Source organism: Metarhizium acridum (genome assembly GCF_019434415.1).
Source record: "Metarhizium acridum strain ARSEF 324 chromosome Unknown scaffold_356, whole genome shotgun sequence".
In the NCBI taxonomy this organism is placed as follows: Eukaryota; Fungi; Ascomycota; class Sordariomycetes; order Hypocreales; family Clavicipitaceae; genus Metarhizium; species Metarhizium acridum.
The window spans coordinates 451,603-477,924 of NW_027094030.1; the positions used below are offsets into that span (position 1 = coordinate 451,603).

At 40.0% G+C, this 26,322-nt stretch overlaps 5 protein-coding genes across 5 annotated transcripts; 4 read left to right on the forward strand and 1 right to left on the reverse strand.

Annotated features, from left to right (window-relative positions):
• Positions 1 to 2,152: 2,152 nt before the first annotated feature.
• On the reverse strand, positions 2,153 to 4,045 carry J3458_015526 (uncharacterized protein). Its single transcript, XM_007816944.2, has 3 exons — positions 3,665 to 4,045; positions 2,611 to 3,605; positions 2,153 to 2,560 (listed from the first exon to the last, which is right to left on the reverse strand). The coding sequence occupies exons 1-3, from the start codon at positions 3,893 to 3,895 to the stop codon at positions 2,197 to 2,199; spliced, it is 1,590 nt and encodes a 529-aa protein (XP_007815135.2). The 5' UTR covers positions 3,896 to 4,045; the 3' UTR covers positions 2,153 to 2,196.
• Positions 4,046 to 4,386: 341 nt separating this feature from the next.
• Positions 4,387 to 6,259, forward strand: J3458_015527 (uncharacterized protein). The gene is made up of 2 exons (XM_007816945.2): positions 4,387 to 4,894; positions 4,956 to 6,259. Exons 1-2 carry the CDS (start codon positions 4,774 to 4,776, stop codon positions 6,197 to 6,199), a joined length of 1,365 nt encoding a protein of 454 aa, XP_007815136.2. The 5' UTR covers positions 4,387 to 4,773; the 3' UTR covers positions 6,200 to 6,259.
• Positions 6,260 to 7,240: 981 nt separating this feature from the next.
• J3458_015528 (uncharacterized protein) lies at positions 7,241 to 10,316 on the forward strand (the record flags this gene model as incomplete). The annotated part of the gene is made up of 2 exons (XM_007816946.2): positions 7,241 to 7,960; positions 8,045 to 10,316. Exons 1-2 carry the CDS (start codon positions 7,698 to 7,700, stop codon positions 10,314 to 10,316), a joined length of 2,535 nt encoding a protein of 844 aa, XP_007815137.1. The 5' UTR covers positions 7,241 to 7,697.
• Positions 10,317 to 11,902: 1,586 nt separating this feature from the next.
• On the forward strand, positions 11,903 to 12,402 carry J3458_015529 (uncharacterized protein; the record flags this gene model as incomplete). Its single annotated transcript, XM_066120812.1, has 2 exons — positions 11,903 to 12,268; positions 12,364 to 12,402. 2 exons carry the CDS (start codon positions 11,903 to 11,905, stop codon positions 12,400 to 12,402), a joined length of 405 nt encoding a protein of 134 aa, XP_065974140.1.
• Positions 12,403 to 13,423: 1,021 nt separating this feature from the next.
• Positions 13,424 to 15,135, forward strand: J3458_015530 (uncharacterized protein; the record flags this gene model as incomplete). Its single annotated transcript, XM_007816947.2, has 4 exons — positions 13,424 to 13,621; positions 13,728 to 13,807; positions 13,883 to 14,220; positions 14,279 to 15,135. 4 exons carry the CDS (start codon positions 13,424 to 13,426, stop codon positions 15,133 to 15,135), a joined length of 1,473 nt encoding a protein of 490 aa, XP_007815138.2.
• Positions 15,136 to 26,322: the final 11,187 nt, after the last annotated feature.

The following is a 26,322-nucleotide window of genomic DNA, read 5'->3' on the forward strand; positions in this document are numbered from 1 at the left end:
CTCACGTTGGACGGTATACTGATGACGGTATTCTCAAGGGCGACTACTGGAAGCAACGCAAGGCGGCAAACCGCCTTGACCTTGATGTGGATCATCAGCCCTTGGAAGCTCGAGATTCCCTAAACCGGGATCAGCGCTTAGTATACGATACCGTGATGGACCACTTCCTGAATCAGGAACCCTCTCAGTTGCTGCTCCATGTGGATGGTGGAGGTGGTACCGGGAAGTCATACCTCATTAATTTGCTCTCCGCGCACCTCCAAGCCGCTGCTGCCGGGAGAGGGACACCTGTTTGGCGTGCCGCGCCCACTGGCGTCGCGGGAAATCAGATATCGGGCACTACTTTGCACTCCCTGTTACACCTTCCAATCAACAAGGACTTCAAGCCCCTCTCGCCCACTGACATGGCCCAGCTCCAGAAGAAGCTGAAGGACATCAACTACCTGATCATCGATGAGAAGAGCATGCTGGGACTGCGACAGCTTTCTTGGATCGATGACCGCCTGCGCGAGGCGTTCCCGAGTAGGAATGAGGAGTTCTTTGGTAGTCTTAACATCCTTCTGGTTGGCGACTTCTTCCAGCTTCCACCCGTGCTACAGAAGCCGCTCTATTACGATAAAGAGGTGCAGGGAGTGGAGATCAAAGGCAGGAACGCATATAGACGCTTCGATAAATCAGTCTTCTTGAAGGTTGTCCAACGGCAACGGGGCGACGATCAGAAGGCGTTTCGCACAGCTCTCGAGGAATTGCGGCTCCTCCAACTGTCAGTCGAGTCCTGGAAACTCCTTTCCGGTCGAGTACAGGCGAAGCTAGATGATCTGGAGGTCGCCAGGTTCGCCAACGCCTTGCGAGTATACGCCACGAAAGATAGGGTGAACGAATATAACCACTACCACCTCGACCGCCTCGGCCGGCCAGTCATTCAGGTCAAGGCTAAGAATGTCGGCCTTGGCGCGGCTGCGGCGCCTGATGACAAGGCGGGCAACCTTGCGAAGCAGATCCCTATATGCATTGGCGCCCGTCTGATGCTGACATCTAACCTTTGGCAGCCAGTTGGTCTCTGCAACGGCGCTCGCGGTACCGTTTACGATATCGGCTGGGCACCGGGGGCTGACCCAGTCCAAGACCCTCCCTGTGTTATCATGATGGAGTTTGACAAGTACAGTGGACCTGTGTTCCTGACCACCGCTGATGGCAGAAAGATTGTCCCGATTCTCCCAGTAGACAGGGACTTCCTCATCGGAAGCACTCTCTGCACTCGCACGCAGTTTCCCCTGATCGTATGCTACGCCATTACGGTTCACAAGTCGCAGAGCATCACTGAAGATGTCATCGTGACAGATCTCTCCTGTCGGGACTTTCAGACTGGTTTAAGCTACGTAGCTGTCTCTCGCGTAAAAACGCTCCAGGGCTTGATGCTGGATGCGCCCTTTGATCGTGGTCACCTGTTTTACGAGTCTCCACCAGAGGGTATGAAGATGAAGATGAGGGATGAGCGGCATAGAAGACGACAGGTCCTTACACGGAATCCATATAGGTCAGACCACGGCTCTGCATAACTAGATAGCTAGCTAAATGTAATGGCTTAATAGTTGCTTGGCCCAAGGACTCCCAGCCTTCGGATGATCGTACCCCTTGCACCCACAGCTCTAACGTGCAAGGGGTGGCGTAGTATTTTAATATGTCTCTTCTTTTAAGAAGTATTTCATTATTAATTTTATGTTTTACGTAGCTGTAAAATAGCGTTAATAGCTGCGATTGCTAGGGCCTAAGTAGTATTCTAAGCGTGTTTAAATAGTTGAAATGTTAGAGCCCGAAATGCCCTTGTGAGAAAACTCTGCAGCTACTGCAAAAGCCGAAATCTACGACTTCGCACAAGTGTACTTGACATTGTACTAGTGTTACCGAGATGAAACTATTCTCCGGCGCAGTGGCTTGCATCGGGTCTAGGAGGGGCGGACGCAGCAAGTGGCTCTCTAGAGGGACTAATAGTCCATCTTATACGCCTTTACTGCCGCTATTATTATTCCTGTGGGTAGGTAGGGCGGTGATGTACGTGGTGATAAGTGATGCGGATAAGCATCCCAAGAGACGGGGGATGAGCCCGAGCGAGATAAGGACCTCAGGCGACCGGTGTGTGAGTACACGATGAGAAATGATTTAATTTTTTGGACAAATTATCACTAGCGCCGCTCTCTACTCCTTCTTGTCGTATTTCAGCTTTGAAACCGTCCAGACCTCGATGGACCAGTCGCATCCTCGGGTTTTGTAAGAGCTGAATTCCACCGTGACTTGCGAGCTGCCCACGGTTCCATCATGCATCTTGAACCACCCGTTAGTACCGTCATTCCAATACGAGTTGATGCGAAAGCCTAGAATGACATCCTGGCTATCCCCCAGAGTAAAGGTGCCCTTCTGATACGCAGCGAACGCATAGTCCTTGACAAAGTTCTCGCGGCGATACTTGACATCATTCGCGAGAGCGCCATACTTGGCATTCCCTTGTACGCCAAGGATGCCGCTGGACCATTCCTTGGTATTGAAAGCTTCTATCCAGTCCCTACGCGAGTGTAAGTCATTGTAGATAGTAAAACAAAGGTCCATACATACCCTGGGCTAAAGTTCTTTCTCTCAAGCTTCTTCGCATCGTCAACGAGGTCCTGTCGTAGTCGCCAGCGTTCGGCCTCCTCCGTGCATTCGTTGACCTTGGTCTGTATTTGAGCTATGCTGTCTTTATCACCGACGTTGATGGTCTTGATTTCATCGCAGAGCGCCGAGATCTTGACAGCGAATCCTGCGGCCTGCGTCATGGGCGACGCCAGAAGCTGCGTCTGCGCCATGTACAGCGACTGATAGAGCAGCTCCAAGGCTGGGCCCAAGAAACTGAACTGCTTCTGGGGAATGGGGATCCTCTGGTCAACCACGGAGTAGTGGCAAAGCATGCCAATGTATGGCTCCGTCTTGTATTCCTTGACGAAATGGTCGTATGCGGACTGCACTTCGTCGATCTTGTTTGTCTTGCTCTTTGAGGCAGGCTGGCCCTTGACTCCGCTGATGGCAATGTCGATGTCGGTGGACGCCCATTCGCTTGATGACTTGCTGAGAGATTCAAAGGTGGCGGATAGGCTGCCTGCTTCGCTAAGGGTTGCCTCAAGCTTGGTCTTGATCTGGTTTCGGATACTGGAGCTTGAAGTCCGGATGGTGCAGACGGCGTTGAATCGAGCTCGCGACAACGCTCCGTAGATGAAGTAATCGCCGTATCGTTCCTGAAACTTGCTGACCCCGTCGGGACTTTCCAAGATGGACAGTGCGGTTGCGCTCAGCTTCAAGTTGGAAGTGTCTGCTAGGGCGGGAGGGTCCTCGACTGTGGCCGTCATGACTTGGACAAGGGAGGTGGACGACGTTTGGACATTTCGAAGATACGAGTTCTCAGTCTCGACCGATACCCCTTCCAAGGGAATGGTTGCCTTGACATCTGCCTTGATGCGAGACTTGAGCTCGTCGGCGGTCGTGATTAGATGCTTCTGCGTTTTGATACCAATGTGGCTGGGCTCCGTTGTGGGATGCGGGAAATCACTAAATGCAGAACTTCGCAATTTTCGATGCTATTTGGTCATTAGAAGACAACTTCAGCAAGGGAAAGCATCTTATGGCGAGAACCTACAGCAACGTCGTAGCCCGAGCCGAATGTGATGTGAGGGCCTGTCCAGCCAAGATTGAGATAGGTCTCGCTTTCGTTGCCTTGCGCCATCATGGTAGGGCTAGCTTTGGAAGAAGTTCTTTGCAGAAGGGTGAGTGTATTCTTAAAGATGAAAGGAGTATCGTTGTTGAGATGGTATACATCGATTTTCTCATGTTCCGCCAACTGTTTTAATACACAAGACGGTATTGTCATGGGCCAGCATCTCCGGCTTGATGCCGCTCAATGTTGCGATCTAGAACGTGCTGGGCCTGCTCGCCCCCCCAATAAGTCTGCCATGAAGTCGACGGATAGTCCACTAGTGCAACGCGCTGGCTCCCTCGGCAGCATCGTGAAGACTTTCGAGCTGAAAGCGGAGTTTGTCTCCTGTCAGACGCTATTGCAGACTATCATCGGTGTGATTCCGGCGCCAATATTGAAGGCTTGGGTACTAGTAGTCAATAGGCGCGGGAGGGATACAGGGGCTCTGTTCAATAACCACGTGGCTTCTCGTGCGTCCAGACCGTGAACAGACCAGACATGCATTGCAGCTTTCAGCCTCGGCAAGGCGTCTTGGCTCCGCCCGGTCGGGACGGCACGATGCCGGCGCCGTGACCGGCGGCGCCGGAGAAGTCGTTCGATGTTGCAAAGCCAGTATTGGCTTTCAATGTTCCACAATGCCATGTACGTCAAAAGCCGTTAAAAGCTGGGCAAGTCCCATCGGTCAGTGCCAATAATTGATCCTATCTATAATCGCACCGTGGCTACCCAGCAGCGGCTCTCGGTCATTGTGGTCTAGAACCCCCTCGTTGGAGGCAGAGACCCTGACCCGACGGGGAGCTGATAGAAACAACCCATGGCATTTTGATTCAGGCTGAAAAAAGCCACTGGTTCCAGACTCTTGGTCGCTGTCATGCGAACCTTGATTATATATTCGTGAAGAGAAATGTCCTGTTAGTTGCGGGTCTCGTCGTCGAGCGAACTGTATCTAATTGCTCTCACTTTACGTTACTATAGACAAGGAAGGAAAACCCGCTGCTCAAACTGCGCTTCTCTTCTTCCATTTCCGTCATTTCTGCGTCTCGGCTGTGAATATGGGCCAAGGCGGGCACATCGTGTTGGTGAACGCCACACCGTACGCATGGCATCTGGCATCTCACTTGTTGGAATCTATGGAATGGGAATTCCCGCGGGATGCTAGCGTCGTTGAGTCTTGTAGGTTCCTGATCCTCGACGATGCAACTGATGCTTTCAGCTCAACTGACACGTCTTCTAGATACCAGCAAGCGTGTCTACGTCGAATCCAGGGCTTCTGCCAGTCGGGCCGCAGCGACTTACAGACTTGACGGTCGTCATGAGACCTTCACAATCCAGGCCAGGTCCATCAGCCTCCAAGTTAGCATGGACAATTTTGGCACCATGAATGCCGCCCAAGGCTCAGTAGTGCAGCTTGGGCTCATCTCCAATCGCCCATCCTACTTCGTTCTCTCCGGCGAGGGTGGCGATTACCACTCGGTCGGCAACGCGCGAGACTGGATGAGCCAGAACTTGAGCACACTGGGTTCTCGCAAACTGCGCGACATCTGCGTTCCCTCCTCTCACGACTCGGGAATGTCCAGGGTGCCTTGGAGCACGGCATTCGCAGCCGTTGGGTCTGTCGCAACACAGTATGTGTCCGTCGAGGAGCAGTTGAAGTTCGGCGTGCGTTACTTCGATATACGCCCAGTCCAGCACCGAGGCCAGTGGGCTTGCGGTCACTACTCCTTCATCAATGCGCCTTCCAAGTGGCATTTCTTCCCACCTTTCGACACATGGCAGGGAGGCGACGGCGAATCGTTGCAGGACATCATTGACGGCATCAACAGGTACACGTTGGAGTCGCACGAGTTAATCGTGCTCAACATATCCGAGGCAAGAGTGATCAAGGATGTGAGCGGCAATTTTCGCCGCGACGATTTCGTAGACCTTGATGCCGCGCATTGGAATCTCCTCCTGGATAAAATGACAAACTCTGAGACCGGAATTCAATGCTTATGGAAACCGGAGACTGGTCCTCCGCCAGCTCAAGACCTTACAAATCTTACCCTGCATAATCTGATTGGCTGTGGCTCTTCGGCAGTCCTAGTATTGGTGCACAATGGTGTTGACGTCTCTGGTCGACCTGGAGTTTTTCATTACTCGAACTGGCCATTTGACGCTTCGGCCTGGGACAAACCCGAGGCCGAGCGGATGAAGGAGTTTCAACAGCACATGTTGACGGAAAACCCAAGGTCGTTTACCTTCTCGGGCTGTCACACCCAGTCAGACACGGAGGCTGTCTTGACGACGTTGGGACAGAGTTCAAGCTTTGTCCTGTCTCTCGCCACTCCGTCCAAGGACCGCCTATTTACTGAGCTTTTCGACTGGTGTACAAGGGAAGGTAAATACCCCAGCTCTTTGGTCCTTGATGGTATCGATAGCAGTGACTTGGCAGCTTTATGCATGGCATTTAACGATGCCCACAAAGCTAGATTTAGATAGGGGAATTAGTTTGTTCCGGCTTTTAAAGGGGTGGTTGGCTCTAGACATAGTACTCGACGCTGCTCTAGTGTTGCTGATATGGAACAATTATGCGCGTCTTAGCTGTCGTTGTTTTCGCGATACTGATGCGTGATGCGTTCCGATCCGTGAGAACCCAACTCATGGTTGACAAGAGAAGTAATGCCAACCCCAGTTGCCTAAGATCATGCTAAGACATATTGCAGTGGATATTGGCTCTGGGGCCTTGGGCGTTTGTTACAAACATAATGGCACTAACATAGACAGAGTTCTGTATTGAAACCAATAATAGAATATGGTGTGTAACCCGTACTTTATTAGCTACCTACCAGTATAAAGCGGCGCTACCGAGATAATATAAGTTATTGATGAGGAGAGATTAGTGGAGCATACAATCATCTCTATTTCTTACATTATCACGCATAATTTCACAACCCCTGGGTACTCCCTACAATTCTCTTCACAGCTACTCTCTTAAATACAGTGGATTGCCCTTAGTGTCTAGCCCCTTATCTGGCCCTCCGCTGCAAGTCACGGTGGCTAAGAAAACAGGGGCCGCTCTCTATTCTTTTCTTTGTCTATCAATTGTCCAGCTTGAAAACTTGACGTCTTTTATCTCGACCTCGTCCTGGTGGTTGCCAACCGTTTATACCTCCAGTATCTGTGAAAGGCAGTTGCACTGTGCTGCTCCATTATTAGTATTGCTAACTTGGACGGGAAGTTTACATAACAAGGAGCACAATTCTATTTTCTTGGCGCATAAAGTTGGAAATAATTAGTCAAGGTCGAAGACAGGCCAAGACCAGCATTACCCAAAAATGGATTAGCGCCCAGTTGGTCACATGGTAAAAGCGGCGCTCCTTGGGCTCCTGCCACTGCCACTGCCACTGTCACTGGCAAGTGCAGGCAGGTCTGGTGCGTGACTGGCTCAATTGCTCAATTGGCCCACCAGTCAGTAACACCAACCAGACAGACACTCGTTGGCCGCGCTCGTCTTGGCCTTCATTTTCTGTCCTCCAGCCTGCACGCCCTTGACTGAGCCGGAGCACTGGGTAGAGAGGCTGCTGCGTTCTTGCGCGCTGAACATTGAAACGACCTCTGTTGATCGCACGGTCCGTTTGCCGTCTCTCTGCCTCGCCTGTGGCGCCGTACCGAACACGCCAACACGCCTCGCTGACCGGCTCCGCCTTCCTTCGGCCAACCAGACCAATCACGCATCACGACATAGACTTCGTCCTGGCTATCGTATTTCTCTCCTTGCTTCTTCTGGTTGAATCCCGCGGCAGCTGGCGCCTACACACATCCATTGTGAGCCCTGCGCCGGCATTGAATGCCTCGCCCGCCTGACCGCCGTCTTGAAACGCCCATCACAAGAGCAAGCCAGCGTACGACCCGTATGGCACCTATATGATGTGTTGCTCCATGCTGGCCGATTGAATCCGAACTGCTGGACTGCTCAGTCTTGCCATAGCCGCGTGTGATGGAGCGGAAAAGAAAGTTGCCCCCAAGAGCCGCCGCCCGTCAAGAGCAGGCGGCCAAGAGACGAAATGTATCGACCCGACAGTCATCAACGCCAGCTGTTGCAGAACCGCCTCCTCGCGAACCGACACCGTCGCCGACGCCGCCGCCGCCGCCTCCTCCGGCGTTGCCCAAGTCAATCGAAGTCGGAAAGCCTCTCCCTACCGTGGAGGAACCTCAGCCGACGAACCTGTCTTGCAAAGAATACCAGTCCGTATCCGAGAGGTAAGGCTATCCATCCAGCATACGTAGCCAGCGAAAAAGGCTTCTCTTACCATCCTGCCCCTTGTGCTAACCGTGCCTTTTCAGCGGTGTCATGTCGGAATCGCTCTCGAGATCGCGGCACAAGTGGATCAGCGAAGGCTTGTTTGAGAAGTTTTGGACGAAACCACACAAACGCAAGGGCGTGTTGCAAGAGGACCCAAATAACCCACCCAAGGATAGTATGATGAAAGTTGGATTGGTCACGCTTATCATCGAGCCGCACATCATCGAAGCAACCATGTATGCTGTCAAAACGTCCAAGCTGCTACCTCACCAGCAGCAAAGATTCAAGCCCAACCCTCAGCCGGCAGTCCAAGAGCAAGCAACACAAACAGGTCAACCGCAACAACCAACCGTTGTGCAACCACAACCACAGCAACAACCACACCCTAACCCTTCAGCGGCCGCACAACAACCTGTTCTCGCACGGCCTGTTCTTCAGTATGGTCCTCCAAACGGTGCCATGCGGCCCCCGCCAACCCCTACCAGTCCTGTTACAACCACTCCGACATCAATGGCAACACCAGCCGCTTCTGCCCCGAACTCTACTCCTGTCGAGACTGTACCTGTATCGGCAGATTCTGCATCGGCGACGCCTACATCGGTTACGCCAGTAGTACCAAAGTCGTCATCCCCGGCTTTGCCAGCCGTGCCGCCGGCCTCTTCTCCTGCATCGGCGGCAGAAGTACCCGTTAAAGTCACAGCATCTCCCAATCCAGGGCCTCCAAGTGTTGCCAAGCCTGCGCAATCATCTGCTCCCCAACAGGGACAGCCGCAAGCGCAGTCACAGGGGTTGGTGGCTTCGACTACGACACCTGCTCCAGCCTCCAAGCCCTCACAGCATTTTTCACAACCACAAAGCACTGCTCCCATTGCGGGCGGTGCACATTCACCAGCTTCAACGGCACAAACTCCTCTGCAACCTGCAGGGGCGCCTCAACTTATCGCCCGCCCCGCTGCCAATGCTCCAACGAGACAGGCTGTTGTCTCTAGTCCAGCGGCCGGGTCACCTTCCAGCACCTCATCTCGCCCTGCTGGCACGCCTAATCAAGCCCAACCGCCTGCACCTAGCAGTAGACCAGCAGCCGCGCCAGCTCCGGCAGCAAAACCTGCAGCAAATGACCCGGTGATTGCGCTGCTTGCCCAAAAGGCCTCTGCTGATCCTGAACTTCGAGATTTGATGAAGAGGGTCGCAGTTGGACAAGCAAAGGATGGGGAGCTGGCCAAGTTCCAAAAGATAATCGACCAGCTGAATGCAGAGTATCGGCAACGAGGTGGCCAGCAAGGCCCGTCCGCCGATAGGCTATTGGTGGATGGTCGAACCGTGAAGTATTTTGCTGACGAGGTTCGCACCATTTTGGACATTGTGCTCGCTTCAAACCCGAATCAGAAATCATCGGAACTTCGACCTCCTCCGCGAAGTGATCCGTTGGTCGTCCTTTTGGTAAAAACTGCCCTCGAAAATCAGCGGATAAAGGACATGATTCGTCGCATTGCCGAGGGGAAACCCGGATTCACCGATGCCACGGACTTGAAGCAAACTCTGGACCGCCTACACCGCGATGCGAAAATAACACCCAAGGCCGCCACCACGCCTGGGCCTTCACCCCTAAGACAACCACCAGTAAACGGGCCTACAACTGCTTCCCAGCCGAAAGCCCAAGCACCGCAAGGGGCTCCACAAGCGAATCAGCAGATGAAATCAAAAGCACCGAGCCATGTAAATCGACCAGATATTTCTGCAGTAGTTTTCGATTTTGGGTCAGGGGACAGATATTTGTTTCCTAGATTCAGCATCTTGGAATTCCTGCCAGCAAAGTCCGGGCAGCATGTAGTTGCATCATTCTTGATTGTTCGCAAGGGCAGCGCATCGGAGTATGGGGGTGATCCAAAGCTCGACTACTACCAGCCTGTTACGATCCGCCTGCAAACCACCACGGGACGACATTTGGAGAACCTGGCACGCGTTGTGGCTCCACAGGACGAGGTTCGCCGTTACATGGACGATGTGATGGACAACATGACGCGAGCCGAGTACGTGTTGCTTGCCATGCGGCTGCCACGGGCAGACTTTGATCCCGAGGAAGTTGTCCCTGCGGCGGAGGACTCCAAAGCAAGCAGCCCAACACCCAAATCCGAACCGGAGACAGATAACAGCACCACACCAAAACCAGGCGTGTTGTGGACCACCGGATCCAACAACAAGGCGACTGTTGCCGCTTTACCAGTAAAGCTTCAAGACCCGGAACAAGAGGCACAGTCCAAGTACGAGCGTCTTATCCGATCTGTGGCGGAGAAGGAGGTGGACGGTTTATGAATGAAGGAGACTGGCGGCTCAATTTTGACCTAATATTCATGCATGTTGTCATTGTTATACGAGCTAGATGCCTCGGCGTAGGGATTCATAACGGGGAGTTACAAGGGAAGCTTGCTACGGAGGCCTGGAGTTTTTGTCTAATTACACCGGTGATGGAACTACGAGTGTTGTACACAAAGCCACTCGGCAACTAATCATGTCAAGTCGAAAAGATGCATGATGAATCAATGCAATGAAAAGTATATTTTCTGAAATCCTCTGACTTGGAGGCTCTGCCGTCTATGCGAGGGACGTGAAGACATGATAACTATTAGGTGCGGGTGCTCACCCGATACTCCCCCCCAAGAGTTTAGCGGTTAGGGTTAGTGGTTAATTAGGGTCAGGGTTGAGAGTCAGGGTTAGCCCATGGGATATGAACTAAAGTGGAGCTATTATCGGATGAGTAGTGTGCGACGGGCCGTGCTATTCGTGCTACCAACCCTAACTATTCGTGCTAATGCCCCACCTTGATTTTGGGCCTACACCCTGACCTACCACGCCCCGCCATATAATTTCACATACATTGCCCTGAGAGTTATCACGAAATACGATTCAAGACGCAACGACGACGAAGACTCATAATACGGTCGCGAGCGCGGTCAGGAAACGCTGTAAATCGCACATAAACTCAATCAACAGGTAGACAAGCCACGGAGCAAGCAGCAGTATTAGGGTCACCGGAAATTGAGGAAATTATCCCTCAAACACAGCCGGAAGAGCCGCAGCTTTGATGGATGACCCCTTGGGAGCCCGGGCAGCGCCCACGGCGGCAGCGGAATAATTAACGGCCCGTAAATGTGTACACATTCATCAAAAACACCGGAAATCGCGTTTTTGAGCGATTTGTGCCCTGCCGGTGCTCGCCCGAGCTCGTGTTATTGAAAAAATAATACCAGCATTTAAATACTACCAATTGAATTTTTGAAAAGCGGGCGCGACCATGTGGGTGTATGCGAAAATGTATGGTGGGGTGTGGGCAGTTAACCACTAGGCCAAATCGAGCGGTAGTAGCACGAATAGCTAGGGTTGGTAGCACGAATAGCACGACCCGCACACGTGTGCGACCTACTATCATTTCATGTGCCGCCACCGTCTACGCTGTCGGTTTCCTCTAGTTAGACACTTTGTCCATCTCGGTGCCCTATTTGGTCAAGGCATATATATTTTGAGGGCTATTTCGTCGTGTAGCAAGCAGCCTTGGTTTGTCACGGCGCGAAAGATGATCCCGTATTGTAATCTTCTTGGCGTTTCTGCTCCTTCCACGTGGCCTTGTAAACCGTCCAGTAGCTTCGTCAAGAGCCGCTACAAGTGACGGAATGAGCCGCCTCTTAGATCCGCTTCTGTGTGAGCAGACACGGCTTTCATTAGCCTGCACGACGTGGGGCTTCCGGAACCTCTCTTTGGGAGCGAGAGGCGATTATGCATTGTCTTGGCTCGCGTGAAGAGCTTGTTCTCTGGTGGAAAACTCAGAAGCGCGGAAAGATCAGCTCATCGTTGGTATTGGTGGGGAAATACGCGGGGACAACGACGGTCGATGACCACAGATAATGAGATGGGCGGACAATGAGATGGGCGTCATTTCAATCAGGTACATCTTGTTCGATGGCGGATCTGATAGGTCCTTGCCGAATCCTATGACGAAGCCCCGGCTAAAGAACTCGAAAGGGCAAATCGTTCCAGCACATTCCGTGGAGACAAGCTCCGATGTGGGTGGCTTCCCGTTGGGCATGTTGGCTAACAGGCTACAAAATAGCATGTACACACGTTCAGGAACCAATCCGGCCCATGATGTCGGTGGTCGACGTATCGAATCAAGGAAATGGCAATGGATTGCCCTATTTGGACGTCATGCCACCGGAGTATATGCTCCGGCCCCGCCCCTCTGCCCAACGAGATGGCCCCAAGATATATATGTACGTCTGGTATCTCTACATCACCTCGGCATTTTCTACAGACAGCTAGGCAATAAATAAGCACTAAAGCCTTAGATGTCGGTCCCGAAATAAAGAAGCTCAAAAGCACAGCTCTAAACATCGCAACATCTTAAAAATGACAGACTGCCTTCGACGGACAGCAAAGAGCAACATCTTGCCGATAGAGATGGAGCTGAATATGCCGCTATTTGCGCACGAGTGCTTTGCAAAAGAACCCACCGCGGATGATCGCGTGCATCGCCAGCTCTGGGAAGATGAGCCATTGCTTCCGCCGCTGGAATCAATCTTACGAGTGAAGTCGCGTTTAAGAGCCAAGTCGACAAAGGCCAAAGACAGTCAAGTTGGCGACATGAGCACTCGACACTAGGGCAAAACTTCAGATGCTTGAGGATTTGAGCTCTCCGATCACAGTGCCGTCGTGGGTGATGGTGGCACATTCAAACAGTTGGTGCGTATTTGTGTTCATCCTCATCTTCTTCCGAGTCCGACAGTTCGCTGGTTGAACCTGAGCATTTGTTGTCCAAGTCTGACCCCAAATCAGATTCCAAGTTAGTTGAGTTATCAGATCCGATATCGATTGGGTTGTCGGGTTCGAACAAAGTCGTACGGAGCTGCCTGCTAATCGTCGGGCGGCTGGTGCTCTGACATTGAGAGGGTGGGCGAGGGAAGATAAAAGGCGATGCAGTGATATTAAGAAGAAACGAGAGGAGAAAGGGTGATTTTTGTAATCAGGATAACGGGAGATGCTGACTAACCCAGCCAAGATGTTAAGTGGGCAAAGCGTCCGGGTCCTCAGAGGCGGGCCGGTAAGGAGCACGTGATGTAGGCACCTCATTTCCCCTGTATAACCCCACTTATTACCTTTCTTAAACGCCCACTTTTATTTTTTTAACCCAATTAACTACCAAATATCACGTGATTCTTGGCATCAAATCCGAGTGAGCAAGCAGAAAGTAGAAGCAGAAGTACCTCCTGCCCATTGAGCAATTTGCGCAGAAAGCGGAAATACCTTTCTGTATCCATTGAGCAATCTCTGCGCAGAAAGCAGAAATACCTTCTGCCTATTACCATCGAATTTTGTCAATCTCCTCCGACCACCAACGAGTTAATTGGGTTGAAGCAGCCCCCGGAAGCATGTCTTTCACTACGTGCCGCGGGCCAGCACTACGAGCCGTAGCCAAGCGATTCTCAAATACCGTGCCCAAGCCCTCCCGAACTCTCATGAAAGGCAATTTCAACCAATTGCCAAATACCACGATCGTTCAATACTCATCTAAAACCAGGAATGCTACCAGGGAAATTGTGAGCCAGACGCTACAGTCTATTGGATCTGTAAGTCTCTCCAGAGCCTTTCTCCTTAGGTCTCCTCGAAGTGGGTGAAGGGCTTCACCGAATCCCCTGAGTGCGCCAACACCGACCACTAACATAAATTTGCCAGAAAAGAGAGGCCCAGCAGTATCTTCACCTTTTCACCTCTGCACAGACCTTTTGTGTGCTGAAAGTAGGTGGTGCTATCCTGTATGAGTCATGCCTATTTCCAAGTCTTTTCCGTACCGTTCATACGCTGATGATCACACGATGCTTGTGCTGTAGATCCGAGCACCTTGACGAGCTAGGGTCGCAGCTTGCTTTCCTTTTCGAGCTGGGGCTCCTGCCTGTAATTGTACATGGGGCCGGTCCACAGTTGAACCGCTTGCTTGAGGAGGCCAACGTGACCCCTTCATTTTCGGAGGGCATACGTGTTACCGATAGGAAGACTCTTGGCATTGCCCGCAATCTATTCCTCAAGGAGAGCCTCAAGCTTACCGATAAGCTTGACCAGCTTGGCGTTAAAACGAGATCCCTTAATGGCGTCTTTATAGCAGATTATCTTGATAAGGAGAAATTAGGCTACGTTGGGAAAATAAAAACAGTGAATACCACTGCAATTGGTTGAGTCACCCCATCTTCTGCTCTCTATTCTATTACTACTTACTAACTCGCTTATAGAACAAAGTCTTAAAGCCGGTTATATACCTATCATGACGTCTATGGCCGAGTCTGAGAATGGGAGGCTTCTTAATGTCAATGCAGATGTCGCCGCCGCTGAACTCGCTCGTGCTCTCAAGCCCCAGCCTCTTAAAGTGGTCTACTTATCCGAACAAAGGGGCTTATTCGATGGAGCTGGCAATAAAATATCTCAGATTAACCTCGATGCGGAGTACAATTACCTCATGTCTCAGCCATGGTGCAGATATGGAACCCGTCTTAAGATCAAGGAGAGTAAGGAACTTCTTGATACCTTACCACGAAGCTCTAGTGTCGCTATTATTCACCCAAGCGATCTTCAGAAGGAGCTTTTCACTGACTCTGGTGCTGGTACTTTAATTCGACGAGGAAATACTATTCAAAAGACATCCTCCTTGTCTGAATTGAATCTTGTCAAGATGAAGGAAGCTCTTCTCAAAAGCCACAAGAGCCTTGATGCTGAGGCTGCAGTTGATGCCTTTCTGGAGTTTCTTAAAGTAAATCCATTTACCGCTTACTATGACGAGAATATGTCAGGTTTAGCTATTGTCCTTCCACCTTCTGCAGATAAGCCGGCTACTATAGCTTCTTTTACCATTACCAAGTCTGGATGGCTGAGTAACCTAGCTGAGAATATGTTCTCAGCTATAAAAATGGACAACCCCTCCTTATGTTGGAAGGTTTCGGAAGAGGATGAGAATCTCGTTTGGTTCTTTGAGAAGGCAGATGGGAGTTTCAAGCGCAATGGTGGCGTCCTCTTTTACTGTGGCTCCGACTTTAATGCGGATGGCCTAGTTTCTTTTTCAAGGACTTTGTCTACTTTACATACGCTACGATAGACGAATCAAATCCATGTCGAAGCCAAACTCTCAACAGTCGAAGCGACAGCAGACACGCGGCTCGCAATCAGAAGAGATTTACTCAGCAACGACGAGGCTCCTCGACAACTTCACGTGTATTGCAAAGAACATGAAGCTCGCGCTCCACTATGCGGAGTTGGAGGGCATTCCCGCTATATGAAGCTGCAGGAGGATTTCAATGGGTTTGTTTGTTGGACGCAGCTACCCGAGGACAATGAGAGTCGATCGAGCAGGGCAACGGCTAGATAGCTTCCAGCGGCGCGATATCTAGAGGAATCCGTTGACTTGCCGTGCTATCTCGGTTAGTAAAGGAAGTGCTAGTAGGGTCGACGCTGGTTGCGGCGCCGGACTGTTGGCGCTCCCTACGTTGTGCCTACACCCGACCGACCGGTCTAGTCGTCAATGTTGCAGTCACGATTATATCACAGCTCTTTGCCATGAGGGTCATATGGACCAAATGCTGGTAAACTGTCGTCTATGTACGACATAGCGTACTCTGTACACTCCCCCCAAGCGTCGCTCACCATGCACGGCATTAAGCCTATAAAGGAGGCTCTCTGGGTCAAACTTTCTCTCTTCATCTCGACCAAACTCTATTAATGTACCTTGGTTCTATAGGACTCGCCTGCCAATCTCGAGTGCTCTAATTCGCCTTATTAGCATCCGCCCCAGCCGCGGGCATGGCCGAAGCAAAAGCTGGCTGTATTGCTTTTTCGACACGCTTCTGCAAGCGCAGCAATACTGTCCCAGTCGGCAACGTCCATGGTTCAAGCGGCTTTTTGGACCCGTGACCTATCAAATCCTTGCTTGCCTTGTTCAAGCCTTCGGTTCTCCCTCCGCGGAAGGAGTCTGAAGGGGTTTTCTTTTTCAGCGTATCCAGGCACATGAGAGCCTGTGCGATGTGCATTCTGTTAAAAGAAAGACGTATAAAGCCCCCCGCGGCAGGGGGGACGATGTCGATGAGGAAAAGCGGGAGGGAACAGGAGTAGAGGGGAGGCGGCCTCATAAAAGCATGCTATCAACACAAGTCGCCATATACAGTAGGGTGTCGATATCTGCGAGGCTTCGGTCGCCTGCGAGGGCTGTCAGGCGCTTGCACTTGCCCAACTTGAGAAAGTGCTGTGAGTGGACGGTTGTCGAGCATCCTGTTGAAGGGGGTGGTTGAGGCGATTAAACCTGAGCATTACCAAGAATAGTCTTATAATTAACCTTAAAATACTAGTGATAAATATCATTGGTGGGCTGCACTTCTCGCTTCTGGTCAAGGATAGCGGTCGGCTAACATTGAACAACCAATTTGGTTGACTGCCTACACTGGTACGGTGCATTTTCGAATTGTCGCGAAGTGGAAACCCAGCGTGTACTCATTGCAACCTGCCTTCAAGCGGGCAAGCTCTTGAATTTCCCTCTAGATATACCTCGATGTACGACCTAGAATCGAAGAACTTGTTGCTATCCACCTCGCCTACTAAGGAACCTTCGACCATGATGTAGAAGTGATTCCCATGATACTGACATTTTTGCGCCTCTAAATAAAAACTTTGTAGCATATGAACTAGACTTGACAGTCAATTCCCTTGGCCATATATTGGATCGGAATAAAAAGATCAAGGATCTTGACCGCAACAACACGGATGGAAAATCGTAGATCTGGAACCCAGTACAGCCGTACAGGTCCTGTGATGAACAGACCTCTTTACGATACGAAATCGCAATTACAAGATCGCAGATCAAACGGCTCACTCTCCAAGAGGGGTGGCGGTGGACATGGGCCATATGGCTTTACCGTCGACCAAAACGGACACTCAATCCGCCAAGGCGCAGGCAGGATCTTGTCACTCCTATACGCCCAGCACCCACATTTCCTGGAAAAACTGTTTAGGCTCGGTAATGGACCATTTCCAGTTAGAGTCGCTGCCGACACGTGGCGGTTGTAACGTACGAAGTTGGACCCGAATACCATTTTAACGTTTGCGTGTCTCAGCTAGGTGCAAGATCAGGGCGTAAGGCCTGGCCTTAGCGGCCCGTGGAGGCGCTACAGCGGTCGCCGACCCCTTGTCCAAATGACCATACGTCGACTGGTCCAAAACCTATACCCGTTGACAACTAAGTGGGCCAGCCACTTAGTTGACCACAAAATTCCGGTACAGCCATAAAATATCGGGACACTTTCTTAGTCTTTAAAATATTAATATTATTAATAATAAATAAAATAAAATATATTATAATATATAAATAAAATATATTATAAAGTAATTTTTAAGAAATTTTTATATTTATAAATTATATTTTTATATATTTTCATATATTTTATTATATTTAATATTAATTTATTTTACTTATTTTATGGGAAGTTAAAATAATTATATTAATTTATATAAAATATATATTATAAAATTTTTTTTATATTATTATATATAAGATATTAAAATATTTTTATATAATATAAAATATATTCTTTATACCTTATAATATAATAGAATTTTAAGTTAAAATACTTTAAATATTTAAAATTTTATTATATAGAATATTTTTATATAATACTTTTTTTAAAAATCTTATTATTATATAATTTTAATACTTTTATATTATAAATATTTTTTTATATTTTTATATACTTATTTTAATTTTATATATTTAAAATTTAAGATTTTTAAATTTTTTTTAAAAGTTTATTTTTTAAATATTTCTTTAAGTATAAGTAATAAATATATATAATTATAAGAAAAGTTCTTTAAGTTTTAAAGTTTTATAAGAATATAAAAATTATTATAATCTAGCTATATTATATTACTATAAGTATATATCTTTAAAAAGTAAGAATAAACTTAAGAAAAAAGAGAAAAAAGAAGAAAGGTTTTCTTTTTTTTACCTTTCTTTATATTCTTATTTAACTTATAAATTATTTAAGTTAAGTTTAAGTTACCTTTATAATAAGTTTAACTTAAGCTTAAGCTAATAGCTTAAGCTTATAATATAATTCTTTACTTACTTAAGCTCTTATAATACCTAGCTAATAATTATATAAAGCGTATTATACTCTTTTTTTACTTTTTATATTTATTTGTTTCTATTACTTTATAAGAGTAATATAAGTTAAGTATAAATTAATTCTCTTATAATATCTTCTTTTTATTCTTTATAATTCTTATTTTTACTTTTATTTTAAAATACTTTTAAATCTTATTACGCGCGTTTCTTTAGAATATTTATTTATTAAGTACTTTATTAGCTTAAACGCGATTAGAGCTCTTACAAATATAGTAAATACAAGTATATTATATATTGTATTTTATATTATATTATATTTTCGTGTATTATATTTAAATACATTATATTATATAACTAAAATACCTATAAATATATTATAAGAAAAAAAACCCTTATTTTTTTAAACTTAAGATTATAAGGCTAATTAAAAGGGTTATAAGGGAAAGTTTTATATTATTAAAAAGAGCTAAATTAGCTCTCTAAAATACCTTACTTTTTACTATTATAAGTTATTACATTAAAAAGTTATAAGCAATTAAAAATTCGCCTCACTTTACTTACTTTTTATTTTAAGATATAACTTTAAAGCTTAATATCTCGCTTAATATTCACATTTTAAGGTTAATTTTTAAAGATTTAAAATTACGTGATTTTTAGCTTTATTTTAATATATAATATGCTTATATAAGCATTTATTTCTATTATTAGATATTTATAGCCTTATAATACATTTATAGGTATTCTTATCTTATAATATATTATAATATATTATAATATAGTATAGTAAAAAATATAAAAAATACAATACATTTAGAGGTTTAAACGCAATACATATATATACTAGTAACTTTATACGTAATATTATAATCTAGTTACTTTTTAATTCTTATAACTTACTTTTTAAGGTTAATAAGATTCTTAAATAAGTAATAAATTAATTTAAATAGAGTAATTAAATGCTTTTAAAATACTTATAATTTTAATTACACGTATTATAAGCTATAGTTTATTATAAGCAGAGCATTGAAAGTAGCGTAGTTTTGTAGTTTTTAGTGAATTTTAGTGTAGTGTAGTGTAGTGTAGTTTTACTACACTACATTACATTTTAAAAATTAGTGTAATGTGTAGTGTTAATTAATTTATAAGCTATTATTAGCTAATATAATTAGTAAGCTAAAATAGAGCTACATTTGCTTACTAATATTAATATTAGTAAGCAGGGATTAGCTAGCTTAAATAAGCTAAAAACAGGGATTAAAAAACTAATAAAAATAAAATAAAAATAAAATAAAAGGGAATTATAAGGGAATTATATTAAGTAAGCAAGTATTATTTTATATTATTATTATAAGTAAAATATATTTAATGTAATAAATTTAAAAATTTCTATTATTTATATATAAATATCTTATAAAATAATAATATTTATAATATTACCCTATAACTTAAATATAAAATATTAAATATTAAAGTTATAAGAAATATATTAAAGTTATAAATAATATATTTAAATACCTTAAAATTTTTCATATAAAATAATATTTCATACTTTCTTTTTATATATATTATTTCTTATATTATAATAGATTTTATATTTCTTACTTAACTTTTTTATTTTTAAATTTTATTATAAAAAAGTTTTACTAAAAAAAAGCTTATATAAGCATATTATATATTAAAATAAAGCTAAAAATCACGTGATTTTAAATCTTTAAAAATTAACCTTAAAATGTGGATATTAAGCGAGATATTAAGCTTTTAGTCTCTTATTTGAAAAAAGTGGATCTTAATTTTTAGCTAAGATTTAACCTATTATAACTCGCTTAATTTATAAGCTATACGTATAAAAATTAGTGCATTATAAAGAGCTACATTAGCTCTATTAAGGTATAATAATTATAACCTTATAAGTCTTATAATTAACGTTATATTTATAATTAAAAATTTCTCTCTATAATTACACATTACACTACAAATGTAGTTGTAGTGTAGTTAAACTACACTAAAACTACAAAAACTACACTACACTAAAAACTACACTAAAAAACTACATGTAGTGTAGTTTTTTTGTCAATGCTCTGATTATAAGTGTAAATAAGTAATTAAATAACTTGAATAATTTAACTATATAATATAAGCTTATATAAAGCTAATTAAATAACTTAATAAAACATTAATAAAAGATCTTATAAACTTATTATACAGGTAAAACTTATTAAATTAAAGACTTAAGCGTATATTTATTCTCTTATACTAGTAATTAAACCTCTAAATATATTGTATTTTTTATAGTTTTTACTATACTATATTATATTATATTATATTGTAATATATTATAATACATTATAAGATAAGAATACCTATAAATGTATTATAAGGCTATAAAATATCTAATATTATAAATAAATGCTTATATAAGTATATTATATATTAAAATAAAGCTAAAAATCACGTGATTTTAATTCTTTAAAAATTAACCTTAAAATGTGAATATTAAGCGAGATATTAAGCTTTAAAGTTATATCTTAAAATAAAAAGTAAGTAAAGTAAGGCGAATTTTTAATTGCTTATAACTTTTTAATGTAATAACTTATAAGAGTAAAAAGTAAGGTATTTTAGAGAGCTAATTTAGCTCTTTTAATAATATAAAACTTTCCCTTATAACTCTTATAATTAGCCTTATAATTCTAAGTTAAAAAAGTAAGGGTCTTTTTTACTTAAAATACATTTATAAGTATTTTAGTAATATAATATAATCTATTTAAATATAATACACGAAAATACAATATAATATAAAATACAATATATAATACACTTATATTTACTATATTTGTAAGAGCTTTAGTTATATATAAACCTCTAAATGTATTGTATTTTTTGTAGTTTTTACTATACTATATTATATTATATTGTATTGTAATATATTACAATACATTATAAGATAAGAATACCTATAAATGTATTATAAGGCTATAAAATATTTAATATTATAAATAAATGCTTATATAAGCATATTATAGATTAAAATAAAGCTAGAAATCACGTGATTTTAAATCTTTAAAAATTAACCTTAAAATGTGGATATTAAGCGAGATATTAAGCTTTAAAGTTATGTCTTAAAATAAAAAGTAAGTAAAGTGGGGCGAATTTTTAATTACTTATAACTTTTTAATGTGATACCTTATAATAGTAAAAAGTGGGGCATTTTAAAGAGCTAATTTAGCTCTTTTTAATAATGTAAAATTTTCCCTTATAACCCTTATAATTAGCCTTATAATTCTAAGTTAAAAAAACAAGGGTCTTTTTTACTTATAATACATTTATAGGTATTTTAGTAATGTAATGTAATATATTTAAATATAATACACGAAAATACAATACAATATAAAATATAATACACAATACACTTGTATTTACTATATTTGTAAGAGCTCTAGTTATATACGTGTTATATAAGTATTATTATAAGTAGCTTTTACTTTAAGGCTTAAATATAGCCTTAAAATAGTAGCGTTTTATATATAGAGAGAGTATAATTTATAATTTATTCTCGTGTATTTACCTTTTTAAAAAACCTTTAAGTATTCTCTTAAATAGCTTTAATTTAATATATTATTACTTTATTTTTATATAAGCTTTAATTTTATAAGCTTTAAAGGTAATAGTTATTAAATATCTTTATTTTTAGTAAGAAGTTAATAGTTTTACTAGCCTTTTCTTTATTATTAATTATTAAAGTTAAATTACTTAATAAGATAAATAATATATTTATTAGTTATATAATACTATTAAAGTATAATAAAGAGATATTTTAATTCTAGTCTTTTTAAAAGAGTATATTAAAGTATTATACTTATATTTTAAGTTTATAATAAAGATAAAAGTTAAATAAGAAAAGTATTTTTACTTAATATACTTATCTCTTTAATATTTTCTTTCATAAAGTAAAGTATTTTAAGTTTTTATAATTTATAAGAATTATAAATAATTATATAATACTTTAAAGTTTTATTAAGTAAGCTTTTAAGTAAAAGATAATAATTAAGAGTTTCTTATTATAAATAATATAATTTCTTTTTAAAGTTATAAGCTTTATAAAGTAATATATTATTAAATAAAGAATATTATTATTAAATTATAATAAATATTCCTTAAGAGTATTAATTAAGTAATTTACTTTTATAATTATTTTCTTTATAAGGTTTTATTATTTTAAAATTAAGTATAATATAAACGCTTTTTTTAAAGACTTAAAGGTATTATTATAATTCTTAAATTACTTAAATTAAACGCTCTTTTTTAATAGCTTTAAGAGTAAGCTTATAAGAGATAAAAAATTTAATATAAAGTTTTAATAAAAGTTTATAAATCTTAAAAATCTTTAAATCTCTCTTTAATATATAAGAGGTTTTTAATTATATATTACCTTTATTTTCTTTAAATTAAGCTAAATTTCTTTACTTATATAAATAATAAACCTAAGATATTTTATCTTTTATATATAAAAAGCGTATTTCTTAATATTTAAGTATAATCTTATTATATAAAGTCTTATTAATATCTTATAAACTTTCTATATATAATCTTTTTATAAGTTACTTAAGTAAATTAAAATATTATTTCAATAAACTATTATAAAATCTCTTAATATTTTTCTTAAGGTACTATTAATATAACGTTAAAATATTATAAAAGCGCTTATTAGCTTAAATAAGTATATTAATTACTTAAATAATTTAAACCTAGTTTAAAATGCTATTAAGTACTTCTCTTTTAAGGTAATTTAAAGCTTATAAAATATTAAATATATATTTAACTTCGCCTTCGTAGCGTAGTGGTTAAACGCTATAGAGCCCTGCCTTAGCCTAGCAGGGAGCCGGTTTAAACCTGGCTAAAGGTACCCCTAATTTTTCGGCTTAATTACCCGGAAAAAAAGGGGTTAACCCGTGCCTAAGCACGTGAGTTTTAGGGGTAGAATTAAGCTAAGCTTACCTTAAAAATTAGTTAATAGGCTTAAAGCTTTAAGGTAAAAGAAAATTAAGCTAATATATATTATAGCTATAATATAATATATTATAGAAAAATTAAGATAATAGGTTAAGAATAAGTGAAAGTAAATAATTAATACCTGTAACCTATACGAGAAGAAATACGCCTTATATTATAACGTGGTATAAGGTAGAAAAGGCTTTACGAATACAAGTAGGTTTTTCTTTCTCTAAGGGTTTTTCTACTTAAAATACGGGTTAATATACTAGAATAGCTTTAAAAAAAAAAAGCTCTAGCGTACTCAAATAAATAAATAAATATATTTAACTTTATAAATTATCTAGCCTTAAAAAGAGATTATAGTATTTTCTTAACTAATAAAAGTAAGTAATAGTTTTACTTTATAACTTTATTTAAAATATAATAATTAATATAAAATTACTAGCTTTTATTAGGCTTTTTTATAAGTAAAATTAAAGCTATTATTAATAAGCAGACCTCTAAATGTATTGTATTTTTTGTAGTTTTTACTATACTGTATTGTATTGTATTTTATTGTAATATATTACAATCAGAGCATTGGAAGTAGTGTAGTTTTGTAGTTTTGTAGTTTTTGTAGTTTCGAATATAAAAAATTATATTAAATCTAATAAAATACTTATAGAATTATAAGTTTTACGAATAACTAGCATAAATCTAAAATTATAAGCTTATAATAAAAAAAGTGGGTCCTTATATACTATTATAAGCCTAAAACTTCAAAAACTACATTTTGTAGTTTTTGTAGTGTAGTGTAGTGTAGTAAGTTTTTAGAAAACTATATAATCTAGTTTCTAAGCTTACAAAAAGCTAAAGGGACCCACTTTTTTAAATAAGCTGATTGGCTATAATATTAGCTATTTTATGTATTTATTATTATAATTCAAGTATTTTATTAGATTTATTATTAATTATTTAAGCTTTTTTAAAAAATGAAAATGTAGTTTTCTTGTCAATGCTCTGATTACAATACATTACAGGATACGAATACCTATAAATGTATTATAAGGCTATAAAATATCTAATATTATAAATAAATGCTTATATAAGCATATTATATAATAAAATAAAGCTAAAAATCACGTGATTTTAGATCTTTAAAAATTAACCTTAAAATGTGGATATTAAGCGAGATATTAAGCTTTAAAGTTATGTCTTAAAATAAAAAGTAAGTAAAGCGGGGCGAATTTTCAATTGCTTATAACTTTTTAAGATAATAACTTATAGTAATAAAAAGTGGAGCATTTTAAAGAGCTAATTTAGCTCTTTTAATGATATAAAATTTTCCCTTATAACCCTTATAATTAGCCTTATAATCTTTAGTTTAAGAAAACAGGGGTTTTTTTTACTTATAATACATTTATAGGTATTTTAGTTATGTAATGTAATGTATTTAAATACAATACACGAAAATACAATACAATACAAAATACAATACACAATACACTTGTATTTACTATATTTGTAAGAGCTCTATTAATAAGAAGCTTACGTAAATTTAGCTTTTATTTATTAGGTTTATAACTTATTTTTTAATCTTTAATAAATATTTACGTAATATATTATAAAGTAATACTTATAATAACTTAAGGTTAAAGCTATTTAAGCGCTTCTTTAATTATATATAATAATTTAATTACTTTTAATATAAGAGAAGTTTATTTACTTTTTTTTAATTAAATAAGTCTTAAAAGTTTTATAGCTTATTAAAGAGTTATAATACTTATTCTTACTTTTAATTTACCTTAGCTTTTTATACGTATTATGTAGCGGTATTCGTGCTTACAAGTTAAAGGAAGTCGAATAGTGCATTTAATCGTAGCTACGTTATTAGTATAAGAGAATAAGCACACGTATAAGTCTTTAATTTAATAAGTTTTACCTTTATAATTAAGTTTATAAGATCTTTTACTAATATTTTACTAAGTTATTTAATTAGCCTTATATAAGCTTACGTTATATAGCTAAATTATTTAAGTTATTTAATTACTTATTTACACTTATAATAGGCTATAGCTTATAATACGCGCGATTAAAACTATAAGTATTTTAAAAGCATTTAATTACTTTATTTAGATTAGTTTACTACTTATTTAAAGATCTTATTAGCCCTAAGAAGTAAGTTACAAGAATTAAGAAGTGACTAGATCGCGATACCGCGTATAGAGTTACTAGTGTGTGTGTGTATCGCGTTTAGGCTAATAAAGTATAAAACTATTATTATTTTACGTAAGCTTATAATAATAAAATAATATTTTTTCTTCTTTCTTTAAGCTTATTAAATAAGTTTTATAAATATTAATCTTAATATTATTATTATCAGAGCTCTTACGAATATAGTAAATACAAGTGTATTGTGTATTGTATTTTGTATTGTATTGTATTTTTGTGTATTGTATTTAAATACATTACATTACATAACTAAAATACCTATAAATGTATTATAAGTAAAAAAAACCCCTGTTTTTTAAACTTAAGATTATAAGGCTAATTATAAGGGTTATAAGGTAAAATTTTATATCATTAAAAAGAGCTAAATTAGCTCTTTAAAATGTTCCACTTTTTACTACTATAAGTTATTATCTTAAAAAGTTATAAGCAATTGAAAATTCGCCCCGCTTTACTTACTTTTTATTTTAAGACATAACTTTAAAGCTTAATATCTCGCTTAATACCCACATTTTAAGGTTAATTTTTAAAGATTCAAAATCACGTGATTTTTAGCTTTATTTTAATATATAATATGCTTATGTAAGCATTTATTTATAATATTAGATATTTTATACTCTTATAATACATTTATAGGTATTCTTATCTTGTAATGTATTGTAATATATTACAATACAATACAATACAATACAGTATAGTAAAAACTACAAAAAATACAATACATTTAGAGGTCTGATTATTATAGGGTTTTATATTACTTAATTATTAAAACCTTTAATTATTAAATTACTTATAACGCCTATTATAAGCTCTCTTTTAACTAATTAAACGTATATATTATAGTATATTATTTAAGGTATCTCTAGTATTACGTTTTAAGTAAAGCTTAGTATTATATAAGCTATTATTAAAGATTTTTAGCTATTTATATTTATTATAAATTATATTAAATAAAAGATTATAAAGTATAACTTTTAT

Bases quoted from the DNA above. Each gene is read 5' to 3' on its own strand.
- J3458_015526 (XM_007816944.2), bottom strand. From the start codon at position 3,895: ATGACAATACCGTCTTGTGTATTAAAACAGTTGGCGGAACATGAGAAA. The intron at 3,606-3,664 runs GTAGGTTCTCGC...ATGACCAAATAG, and splicing joins GCTCGGGCTACGACGTTGCT to CATCGAAAATTGCGAAGTTC. The intron at 2,561-2,610 runs GTATGTATGGAC...ACACTCGCGTAG, and splicing joins AGAAAGAACTTTAGCCCAGG to GGACTGGATAGAAGCTTTCA.
- J3458_015527 (XM_007816945.2), top strand. From the start codon at position 4,774: ATGGGCCAAGGCGGGCACATCGTGTTGGTGAACGCCACACCGTACGCA. The intron at 4,895-4,955 runs GTAGGTTCCTGA...CACGTCTTCTAG, and splicing joins TGCTAGCGTCGTTGAGTCTT to ATACCAGCAAGCGTGTCTAC.